The 12,872-nt window shown below is 34.2% G+C and overlaps 1 protein-coding gene across 1 annotated transcript; it reads left to right on the top strand.

Moving 5' to 3' along the window:
• The first annotated feature begins 1,238 nt into the window (after positions 1 to 1,238).
• Positions 1,239 to 3,833, top strand: LOC115980515 (acetylajmalan esterase-like). The gene is made up of 5 exons (XM_031102749.1): positions 1,239 to 1,518; positions 2,448 to 2,663; positions 2,998 to 3,146; positions 3,245 to 3,518; positions 3,616 to 3,833. The coding sequence occupies exons 1-5, from the start codon at positions 1,239 to 1,241 to the stop codon at positions 3,831 to 3,833; spliced, it is 1,137 nt and encodes a 378-aa protein (XP_030958609.1).
• The last annotated feature ends 9,039 nt before the right edge of the window (positions 3,834 to 12,872 follow it).

Genomic DNA, 12,872 nt, shown 5'->3' with positions numbered 1-12,872 from the left:
GATTTTCCAAAGATTGCTAGCGGTAGAATCCGGGTTTGGTTGTATCTTAATTAAATGTATATGTCTTAAAACTCATTAGCAAATTCAACTGAGTGGCGGCAAATGTCATCTTAAGAAAAAAGATTTTTTTTTTTTTTGCCTAGGATATTTCATTTTCTGTTTTCCATTTATTTCCTCTAAAATTCCCCACAACACTTGGTATTTATTAACCCTGGCCTCTCTAACACTTGGCAAGGGCCAGTTGGTTATTTTGTTAATTAGTTAGTTAGTTTATTTATTTATTTATGTAATTTGTCTTTCTATTCTTGTCTCCCAAACCATGTCTCCGACTTCATAGGCACCCTTCTTCCTGCTATTCTTGTCTGTAGCAGTATTGTACTAATTAACCATAAAACAGTTTTCATTTTTTTTTTAATTAATTTAAATTTTATTTATATATAGGGTCATGTTAACACCTAACAGTACCCTTATAAATTTCTCTAAAAAAGAAAACAGTGCCTTTAAAACAATTGTTAATAAACAAATTTATAAAAATTGTGAGATCTTTCGTTTTTTCCATATAAATTAATTCATTTTTTTATAAAAATTTCCTAAAAATATTTCTTAAATCAATGTCTTGAGGGCATTCGTTAACTTTTTTTTTTTTTTCACATATAAATATAAATAATGAACTGTTTTCAGGTTTAAGATCCCCTATAAATTTTAGACACCTTTTATTTATTATTCAAAACACTGAAATTGCTTTAAAAGCTCTAATTTACAACCATATATATGACCATTAAAATGGAAAGAGAAAGATTCTAGTTGGATATCTCATATCCCCCATGAGCAATTAAACTCCTAATGGAAGTTCCGACCAAACTAACAAAAAGAAAAAAAAAAATCCAAATTGAAATGGTAATAGTAATCATTATTACCAACAGAAAGAAAAGACTAAAATGCATTAACTTTTTCCTTTTGGTTGTTCGGAATATAGGAGAGTACGTAATTTGTGCTCCAAGAAAATCGAGTTTAGCCACTGGAACTAGTAACTACTATTCATTTAGAGAAACCAAAATCCAACATAAAGTTCTAGAAAAAGAAACTTAAAACACACTGAAGTTTCTCCTTTTTTAGGTAAGTACTCCTCGTTTATACTTAATATATAAGACATGCACGACGTGCTTGCTTAGCATATATATGGTTTCATATCGTAATTAATTCATAGATAACCAAGTGCTTCTTTTCTTGAGCAAATTATGGCTATCACCAAATCAGTTTTCTCTTTGCTTCTCTTCACTCTCATTGCTTTCTCTTTTCTTTTTGTTCCACATGATTGCACTGATGCAAAGCCCCTTAAGGTTTGCAAGTTTGATGCAATATATAACACGGGGGACTCTATCTCAGACACAGGCAACTTGATTCGTATGAAGACTCAGAACCCAGATATGCCTTTTTTTCGGCTTCCCTATGGCCAAACCTACTTCAAAAATGCAACCGGAAGGTGCTCCAATGGGTTGCTAATGATTGATTATATTGGTAAGAATCATATCAAACTTTACATGTTGATGGTGATGTTGGTTTGTCAGAAAGTAACAAAGAAAATACCTTGTTGCTTCATATTTTTCTAAGGCTGTTCTTTTTGAAGGAATAAAGTAGCAAGAATATCTTTTTCTTTTATAATTATGTTGTGCTAGTAATAACAATAATGATAATGATATTGGTGCTAATGGTAATCATGATGATCATGTTATGGTTGTGATATAATTTCAAGATCGCATATTCTTCATACTTGTTTTTCTTTTTCCACTGGATTCCTTCATCTTGATCAAATTGTTTCAGGTTTTGATTTCTTCCCTGTATTTCAGTCAATTTGTAAATCCTTTTATTTATTTATATAAAATAGGGATAATACACTAGCTATATTATTGTTTTTATAAAGTAGGGATATTTACAATTACCACTCTTGTGGTGTGCCATTAAAACACTGAGCTATGGTGTGGTTTGATTTGTGGTTGTGGTGCCAAAGTCACCTATTAATGGTGAATTTAGAAGAAGAAATCTCTAATCCACTAACTCATACTTTCTCAAAATCTGACTTACCAATGACACATTCTCAAACTCGATACTAGTACTGAATGAAAAGAATGTTTGTGATGGGTGTTTTGAAAGCATACTACATGGGTGGTAAGTGTAATTATTCCTATAAAATACAAGTTCGAGTGGGGATTAGTTTGTGATGCTTATTCCATGCTGATGGCTTACTATAAAGTTCATACTACACACATGTTATTGAGTCTGGAAAAGTCACTTGTTCTGTTTTTAGGCTAATCATGATTTGTTGTGTTTGAATTTTATGTAGCCGAGGGAACTATACAAATTTTATTCCTCTGTTTATTTATTATTTTTGTAGAATGTGACTCTGTGTTATACTAATTTTTTTTTTTTTGGGTTCTATTATTTCACAGCTAAATCAGCTGGAATTCCATTTCTTTCTCCCTTTTTGGATAGGGATGCAGTGGCTCGTGGTCATGGGGTGAATTTTGCAGTGCTTGATGCCACTGCCTTGCCTATGAATGTACTTACAGCTAATAGTATTCCATTACCACTTCATTTTAGTTCTCTCAGTGAACAGCTGGATTGGATGTCCACCTATTTCAATGATACCTTTCACAATCAGGATGGTTAGCCTCTCATTTGAATTAAGAATTTAATACTAAGTTAAATGTAGGTGATAATGTTAGATTTGTCCCTAAAATTTGGGTCAGGTTCAAGTTTCTGAAATTTGAAAAATTCTTTTTCAGTCTTTCCAAAAATTGTAAACATACCAAGTTAGCCATTCTGTAAACTTTCTATTAGAACAAAGCGCCCCATGCTTGCAAATTTTGCCACGGAAGGCTATGGATTACAACCTGGCTCAAATTTAAGGACTATACCTATATTTTTGCTTTAAACATGTTATCTGCTTTTTTTTTCCACTTTTTTAATATATAATTTTTTGTTGTTGATGTTTGATAGATCGTGATGAGAAGCTTAAAAAAGCCCTATTCATGGTCGGAGAAATGGGAGGGAATGATTATAACTTTCTATTGCTCCTAGGCAAAACCATTGAGCACATCAGAGACATTGTTCCAGAAGTTGTCAAAACAATTAAGGACGCTGTCACAGTATGTTTTCTTTGTAAACAAAACAAATTCTTATAAGTTTTCCCTGCAAAATTGCTTACTATGATTATTGAGTCCTTATTCTGTTACATTGTTTGTAGAGGGTCATTGGTTATGGTGCTGTAAGAGTGGTTGTCCCTGGAAACTTCCCAATCGGCTGTTTACCGGTTTATCTTACAAAATACCACACCAAGAATTCAGCTGCTTATGATGATTTTCACTGCCTAAAGGGATTGAATAATTTGTCAATATATCACAATGATCTACTCAAACAAGCCATTGAAGATTTGAGAAAAGAAAATCCTAATGCTGTTATAGTATATGGTGATTATTACAATGCTTTCCAATGGGTTTACCAAAATGCTGCAAATCTTGGTGAGTCTCTATCTAATTCTAAAAAATTGCTAGAGCAATATATAACTGATATGACGCAAATTCAGTAATGCAATTTTGGTTGTTTCACAATGGACAGGCTTTGATGCTTGTTCTGTGCAAAAATCTTGCTGTGGTGCTGGAGGTGCTTATGACTTTACCTTGGGAAAAACTTGTGGAATTCCCGGTGTACCAGTTTGTTCCAATCCAGATGAACGTATCAGTTGGGATGGAATTCATATGACGCACAAGGCAAACCAGTATATGGCAAATTGGATCATCAATGATATCTTACCTAAGCTTAATTGCAAAGTTTAAGTTGTTTTAATACATCTTAGCTTGGCTATAACAAAAAGCCAGAAGGCTCAGGTGCTAGTATGTAGTAGATTATTAATTAATTCCCAAAGGGAGTTTATGATGTGAAGTTTCATATATTTTTAAATAATCAAATTAATATTTATTTACTTTAAAAATAGGCCATCGTTTGTTGTATTTACAATTGATATAATTGTGCTCTTAAGTTCACTGGAAAGCTTCAATAGCATTTACAAATTAAAGTACTGATATACAACTGGTTCTTTGGGTCAGAGTCATATGATTTACTAAATAAATTGGAATGTAATTGACAGTGGTGTTGATATAAAGAGTAACTCTTAACCCCTTAAATTTTGGTTACAGTCAAGGCCTCAGAGCATAATTCTGCACTTGCAGATAGGCTTGGCAAATATGGATTCACAAACCCTGGATTTAATATGCTTTTGAAGTGTCATTCCCAGTGTTAGCAGTGCATCATATGCATTCGATATATAGATTACAACTGTGGCAATGTGACTGTACAGATGCAATTATGAACATTGATGTCAACCTATAATTTGCTAGGATCCCATAAAAGTATTGACAAAAAATTTCATTACTTTTTTCACAATTATTAATATCACAAATTGTGATGGTACATAACAAAAGTTGTATCAATTATAATCCCATGAGAAAGTGAGATTGTTTAAATCAAATCACAACCTATTACCTTAGTAAGTTGTGAAAAATATCATGTCTCTAGCATTGCTTTAAAAGTATTTTCTTGTATCCATAACCATGGGGTGAAATTCAATTCTTTTTTAAGAGCCGTTTCACTATCTGTTGGTCATGCCTAAATAAGGACAGGCCCTCGTTCATAGTATAGAATTTGTTGGGTTCTAAGACTTTAGGTTTAAATGTATTAGAACTTCAATTTGTAATGTTGGCAAACCATGATCAAAACGTTTAGTCTTATTTTAGACTTGCTCAAAGTATGTTTAAATGTAAAGTTGGAATTGAGTGTACTGTAGGATTTACTATGTAAATCTGCCTGGCTCAATCGATCGAAGTTCATGCAGATTGTTTTTCTGCAGAATTTTCCAACTCAGTCTAAGCCTGTTTGACGTATAGGGTTTTATGTTTTGCCCTAGGTATAAAAGGGAAAACCTTAACCACGTTTTTATATTGTTGCAGTTGTCGTTTATGCTGTGTATGTGAATCTCTTGTGAGATCTAGAGGTATTTGCCTTCACATATACTTATGGTTATCAAGAATCAATATTTATGTCAAGAGCTTGATGATCATTCAGTTGCTGCATTAAGATCTTAAAGATACACAAGCAGGAGTGTTTGTACTTGCTGTGGATTTGAGAAAGAAGTAGTCCGTGGACTCGGAGTTGTCACGTGGTCGTGGTAATAAGTTTCCTACTCGAGGTAGCAATAGGATGTTAGTGGTCTAAGTCGCTATTGTGTAAACTTCAATTCTTTCATAGTGGATTTGTTTTACCTTGAGGATAGCTAGGTTAAATCCTCTCTAGGTTTTTTATCGGTTTGGTTTTCCTAGGTTATCATATCGTTGTGTTATTTATTTTTCGCACTGTTCAATGATATGATTTATCTACCTAGATCTACATAATTTACCTAAGTTAATCACTTGGCTAAATAACTAGGTTAATCTGTTTGTATTTAAGGGGTCTAAAAACGTACAAGTGGTATCAAAGCGGGTTAGCTCTAGTATTTAGATCCTTTGATCTAAGAGTTGATCTTTGACCCCTGTTGTCATGGATTCTTGGAAGATCTTATTGCTAATATGCCATCTTGTCTACTTGTTGTTTTTGTCTCTTGTTGCCTTTGTTAAATCTTTCCTTGAGCATCTTGGTATAATTACATGTGATGAGAATTATTTGTGTTATACTGCTTTAACCGCCTTAAAGGCACGTGATTCTTGTCTTTGGTATTTGGATAGTGGTTGTTCCAGGCATATGACGGGAAATAAAACTTTATTCAAGACACTCTTTGAAGGAAAGATTGGGACAATCACGTTGGGAGATGGAAGCAAATCTGTGATCAAAGGCATTGGAACTGTGGACATTCCAGGGTTGCCAGTTTTTGAAGATGTCTGGTATGTTGATGGGTTGAAGGCTAACTTACTCAGCATCAATCAAATTTGTGACAATGGGCTGAATGTTCTCTTCACTAAGTATGAATGTGAGATACTTGGTGGAGGAGGTGATTGTATGTGTATTAGTGTGAGGACAGTTGACAACTGTTATGGTATAACACCGAGTATAAGCAACAAGTGTTTTAATGCAAAGATCAATCAAGTTTACTTATGGCATCAGTGGTTGGGACATGCAAGTCACAAGCAATTAGAAAAGATTTCCAAGTGTGATACAATTATTGGTTTGCCCAAGTTTGAGAAGATAGAAAAGTGCATCTGTGGACCATGTCAGATGGGTAAACAAGTGAAGTCCAAACATCCGTCTGTAACTGATGTTTAAACTTCAAGACCTCTAGAGTTGTTGCACATTGATCTCATGGGTCCTGTTAGAGTTCTAAGTTTAGGTGGAAAGAGGTATATTCTAGTTGTTGTGGATGATTTTATTAGATATACATGGGTTGTACTTTTGAGAGATAAAGTTGAGGCTCCTGAAAAGATGATACATTTGTGCAAGAAATTGCAAGTTAAGAAAGGCATTTTGATAGCCAGAATTAGAAGTGATCATGGAAGAGAATTTGAAAACACAAAGTTGGCTACCTTTTGCAATGATCAAGGCATGCGTCAAGAGTTCTCTTCACCTAAGACACCACAACAGAATGGAATAGTGGAACAGAAGAATAAGGTTGTTCAAGAGATGGCACGTGTCATGCTACACAACAAAAAGATGCTCAAATCCTTCCAGGGAGAAGCAGTTAACACTGCTTGTCATATACTTAACCAGGTGTATTTCAGACCTGATTCCAAACAAACTCCCTATGAACTTTGGAGAGGAAAGAAGCCTATTGTCAAATATATTCGGATATTTGGCAATGACTGTTACATTCTGCGTGATAGAGAGAATCTAGAAAAGTTTGATGCAAAGAGTGACAACGGATACTTTCTGAGATACTCTTCCACTAGTAGAGCATATAGTGTACAATCTGAGAACCAAAACAGTCATAAAGTCTTCCAATGTTGTGATCAATGATGAATTAAGTTTAGAAAGTCATTCAGAAAACACTTCTCTGGTTCAAGAAAAGATTATGGAAGCTGATGATTCACTTTCTAATGATTATGTGGGGAAGCATAGTGAGGAAGGGCTGTTGTTGTTGAATGATACAGTTTCAGTACCATCAAGTTTAGAACCATCCACACCGATTCATGAAACTTAACAAGAACAAAGTAAGCTTAGTCCTTTATCAAAACAGAAAGGTACCTTCACATCTCTAGTCAAAGATCCATCTTCTAGAGTTAAGTTGAATCACCCTGCCATAAATATATTTATGATAACATGAGATTGAGATCTAAAGTTTTGAATGAAATTACTCACTCATGCTATCTATCCCAATTTGAACCAAAAAAGATGGATGAAGCACTTCAAGATGCTGATTGGGTTAATTCTATGCATGAAGAACTTCATTAATTTGTTTAGAATGATGTGTGGGAATTAGTTCCTAGACCAAATGGAGTAAACATGATTGGAACTAAGCCAAAGGGAGTAAACATGATTGGAACTAAGTGGATATTTAAGAACAAGTCATATGAATATGGTATTGTTATTAGAAATAAATCAAGACTTGTTGCTCAAGGTTACACACAAGTAGAAGGGATTGATTTTGATGAAACCTTTGCACCGGTAGCAAGACTGGAATCTATTAGGATACTTTTGGCCATAGCAAGCCATTTGAATTTCAAGTTGTATCAAATGGATGTTAAGAGTACTTTCTTGAATGGCATGTTGCAAGAAGAGGTATATGTTGAACAACCAAAGGGTTTTGTTGATCCTCACAGATCGGATGATGTCTACAAGTTAAAGAGAGCCCTCTATGGTTTGAAACAAGCTCTCAGGGCTTGGTATGATAGGTTGATTGCATATCTCACTAAGCATGAATTCAAAAGGGGATTTGCAGATAGTACTCTCTTCATACGAAAGGATAAGAATTATTTTGTAGTAGCTCAAATTTATGATGATGGTATTGTTTTTGGTGCTACTAATGATTCTCTTGTTCAATCTTTTGCAGATGAAATAAAGGCAATGTTCGAAATGAGTATGGTTGGTGAACTAAATTATTTCTTGGGATTGCAAGTGAAGCAAACAGATTTTGGAATCTACATCAACCAAGCAAAGTATGCTAGAAATCTAGTCAAGAGATTTGGACTTTACAAGGTTGCTCATGCTAGAACACCAATGGCTACAAATGCAAAATTAACCAATGATCCATCGGGTGAGTCTGTTGATGTTACATTATATAGAAGCATGATTGGTTGTCTTTTGTATTTAACTGCAAGTCGGCCTAATATTGCTTTTAGCATTGGTGTATGTTCTAGATTTCAATCTAATCCTAAGGTTTTACAGTTGAATGCTATTAAAAGAATCATAAAATATGTTAGTGGAACTTGTGATTATGGATTGTTTTATAGCAAAGAGTCAAATCTGTCTCCTGCTGGATTTTCTGATTCTAATTGGGCTGGTAATGTCAATGATAGAAAAAGCACCACTGGTGGGTGTTTTTATATAGGAGTCAATCTTGTTGCTTGGATGAGTAAAAACCAAAATTCTATGTCTTTATCTACTGCAGAGATAGAATATATTGTTGCTAGAAATTGTTGTTCACAGCTTCTTTGGATGAAAAAGATTTTGAGTGATTATGGGATATCACAAGACACCATGGTTGTTTATTGTGATAATTCTAGTGCTATTGATATCTCTAAAAACCCTGTTCAACATTCTAAGACTAAGCACATAGAGATTAGATATCACTTTATTAGGGATTTGGTTAAAAGAAAGATTATGGCTCTTGAGTATATTCCTACTGAACGTTAGAATGCTGACATCTTCACCAAACCTCGTGATAAAAGTAGGTTTGAGACTATTCGTCAAGTAATTGGTGTAATTTTATGTCCCTGGTCTCCTTTGGCTTTCTTGGTCCTTGTGCTTCATCGCTCTACTCTTTGTGACCATTTTTCTTTGTTGCTTTTGGTCTCTTTGTTTTTCTAGGATTTGCATTGCATAACATTCATGCATTTCATTCTAGGTTGTTTTTGTTATTTCTTTTCAATAATAAAAAAAATAAATAAATAAAGGAAAAGGAAAGCAAAATGTGTTTTACATTATTTTTCTTGGATTTGAAATCAAGGTTGGCCAATTTATAGCTTAGATGAGCTTATTTATTGCACTTTACTAGTTTGAGTTTTGTAGTGCATGTTTTGTGGGAAGATGTTTATAGTTTTTGATCACTTTGTCTTGATCTTGAAGTCACATGCTTTTGATTGTTGAACTTGAACTTATTGAGAAAGGCATAAATAACCATCTCACCATTATTTATTAGACAATCATGAACACCTTAGTGCATATCATAAGATTTTGTACTTGAAAAAGTGTAGCACATGCACAAAAAGAACATAAGGTGTAACCTCGATTTAAATACTAAAATTGGTTTGTACATTATTGGACTCTAATTAATTCAATCATTTAATATCGGTGTGTACAATATCTTGGCTATTTTTAATAAGTATCTGATCAAATAAAATTGGTGTGTACAATATAAGACAAATTAAAAAACTTACATGATTGCAAGCTTGTTTTCTAGGAGATATAGGAGTTATATGATGTAACTCTTTAAGTGATAGTCCCTTTCAAACTTATGTGATGAATTTTGTAGAAATTGTGCTTGATCACTATTCACATATCACCTCACATGTATCTCAAGTTTTTGCTAATTGCACACACTACACAAGTTACTCTTTGCTAAACTTTGTACATGTTATTGTGTGTGATCTTGTTTTGGCCATCCAAGATTGAACATTCCTTGATTTTAATGCCAAATGTGTTTGAAGTTTGTGAATTTAAGGAAAATTGATTGAAAGTCTTATTTTTAGGAGATTTGGGTTCAATAAAAGTGTTTTTGAAAAACATTTCATCTCATACTCATGCATTCTATTCATAAAATACTATACTTTGAGGAGTTTCTGTATAAAATTGCTCTGTTTTTCAAAAAATTGTTTTTTCCAGATTTTCAATCAATCGAACCTGTTTCTTGACCAATCGAAATTGCGATTAAAATTTTGTTTTGAATCTGTTTGGTTTGATTGCTGCTCAATTGCTTCTGGATTGATTGAATGCAATTTTCGATCAATCGAATCTAATTTTCGATCAATTGAAAATCACATAGAGAGTTTTTTAAAACCTTGAGCTTTCACATGTTCTTTCACTATTCAAACTTTTTCAAAAACTCTTACTCTCTCTCTCTTTCTCTCTTCCATTAGTCAAAGGTTCAAAGCAATTTTTTGTCATTTTCCCTCAAACTTTTTGCAAGGTTTTTGTCTTTTTTCTAAGGCTGGTAAGACTCTTTTGCCCCTCAAATTTCGAACCTGTGAAAATTTGGGGATTTTGATGATTTCAATCTTTTCTTTCTAAATTGATCAATGGGTTTTTGTTATAGGATGATATTAACATGATCTTTGTGATTTAAATTTGATCAATTTGATGAATTGGGAAAATTTGATTTTTCTAGGGCTTGAAACTACCCGAATTGGGGATTTTGTTCAATTGAGTATTAATTGATGAAATTGGCTTATTTGTTTGATTGGTTTAATCATTATATTCTATTATCTAACTTGTGTAATGATCAATTGGTCAATTTGTTGAGCTTTTTGAAAGTGGGTTTTCAAAATTTGATGTTTTTGATATAAACTCTATGCTCAAGACAATTTTGTAGTTTTAAACTGCAATTGAACTTATTCTTATTGCATTAGAGCATGCATCATGTGTAGATATTGTTCATGCATCATATAGATTGTGATTTTCTATATTATTTTTGTTCTAACGTGTAGTCTGCCCTTAGGTTTTTCTTGTTTTTGTCTTTTGTCTCTTTTTTGTCTTTCCTTTCTGATCTTTAGCATCATGTCTAGGAAGACTAGAGCTAATAGGAAATCCTCCTCTTCTTCTGTCCCCACCTTTGATAGTGAGAGGTTCCTTAGTGAGAAAAACCAGGAAACTTATGAGAAGCTAAACATCCGTAGGAATGTATGGGCTGAGAGGAAGGTTATGTTAGATGAGTTAGATGGTGAGATTCAGAGAAACTTTTGGCATAGGAGTTGGCTTCCTTTGTTGGACATTTCACATCCCCCTTTGGCTGCCTTGATCAGAGAGTTTTACTTGAACCTCTTTGTCCACTTCTATGATTCCAACACTTTGGTGAGAAGTTGGACACGGGGTGAAGAATACACCATTACTCCTTCGGTAGTGGCTAATTCTCTTAGGGTACCACTGGTCTAGCATCCTGTTTATCCTTATGATGAGTCTCCTCTCCTTGATGACATCTTGTCATATCTTACTGGGACTTCTATCCAGTGAGGTTCTGATCCTCGGATCACCTCTCATGAGTTGACTGAGATTCATTATCTCTTTCTCCGGATTTCTTACCATTCCATCTGGCCTATCTCTCATCTACACACCATTCTTTTGGAGAGATGTGCATTTTTGTATGCGCTTGTCACAGACACTTCTATGAGTTTTCCTCATCTTTTCATTCGTTCTTTGATTGAGGTTCATAGGAGTAGTTCTACTGCTCATGGTCTTTTCTTTCCTGTTTTTATTCATTGGATTTTGTTACATCTAGGATTAGATGAGTTTCCGGCGTTTGAGTCTGTTCATGTTATAGCTCCTATAGGTGCCACCTTCCTTAGGCAGAGGGCTGCTCAGATGCGAGCTAACTCTAAACGTCCTAGAGTAGTTTCTTCCTCTTCAGGTGCACCTCCTCCACTTCCTCCTCCTCCTTCTACTTCAAGTGATACGGCTGCAGATGCTCATGTTGATCCGACCGCTGCTGTTGCTCCTCCACCTTCTGCTTCGGGTTTTTCTTGCATTTGTCGTGATTTGGACATTGTCATGACCGTTCAGGCGACTCATGGTCAGCTGTTGATGGACGTGCTTACCAAGCTTCAGGCTTTGAAAGCAGATTTGGCGAGTTTTAGAGGGTCACCTCCACCACCTCTTTTTGATGATAAGTGAGTGCCCTTTAGCAATTCGTCACAAAAAGGGGGAGTAAATATGTAGAGGAGATTTTGTTGATAGGGGAAGATTTTTTTTTATTGTTTTGGAGCTGTGGAGCTTTAGATTGTATCTAGGTGCTTCATCATGTATTTATATTTTTTTTTGACTCATGATGTATTGTGTTTTATTTGAGTTGTCTATGATAGGGGGAGATACTTTGATGTATTTATATATGTTTCTTGTTTCACATTGTTTATTGATTTATATTTATGAGATTATTCATGATATATGTCTTTATTTTTATGTTATGTGAAATCAAGAAGTTATTTTTGTTTTACTTGTATTTTCCACACATGCATTTATGTGTTTGTTAAGTGTTATAGGAATATACAGGTTGATTCAATTGTGTTGCTATCTACACTTGCAACTAATAGATAGTAGTTAGGTTGAATTTGTTGTGATGGGCAATGATATTGTAATGGGCTATTTTTGTAACTTTGAGCACTTTGTTTAAGTTTGTGTTTTGTCACGGATTGCCAAATGGGGAGTTTGTTGGGTTCTAAGACTTTAGGTTTAAATGTATTAGAACTTCAATTTGTAATGTTGGCAAACCATGATCAACATTTAGTCTTGTTTTAGACTTGCTTAAAATATGTTTAAGTGTAAAGTTGGAATTGAGTGTACTGTAGGATTTATTGTGTAAATCTGCCTGGCTCGATCGATCGAAAATTAGACTCGATCGATCGAAACTTGTGCAGATTGTTTTTCTGCAAAATTTTCCAACTTAACCCTAGCCCATTTGACGTGTAGGGTTTTATGTTTTGCCCTAGGTATAAAAGGGAAAACCCTAACCATGTTTTTATGTTGTT

This window comes from Quercus lobata, chromosome 3 (genome assembly GCF_001633185.2).
Source record: "Quercus lobata isolate SW786 chromosome 3, ValleyOak3.0 Primary Assembly, whole genome shotgun sequence".
NCBI classification, from domain to species: Eukaryota; Viridiplantae; Streptophyta; class Magnoliopsida; order Fagales; family Fagaceae; genus Quercus; species Quercus lobata.
This window is presented reverse-complemented; position numbering and strand designations above follow the sequence as displayed.

Bases quoted from the DNA above. Each gene is read 5' to 3' on its own strand.
- LOC115980515 (XM_031102749.1), top strand. From the start codon at position 1,239: ATGGCTATCACCAAATCAGTTTTCTCTTTGCTTCTCTTCACTCTCATT. The intron at 2,664-2,997 runs GTTAGCCTCTCA...GATGTTTGATAG, and splicing joins TACCTTTCACAATCAGGATG to ATCGTGATGAGAAGCTTAAA. The intron at 3,519-3,615 runs GTGAGTCTCTAT...CACAATGGACAG, and splicing joins CCAAAATGCTGCAAATCTTG to GCTTTGATGCTTGTTCTGTG.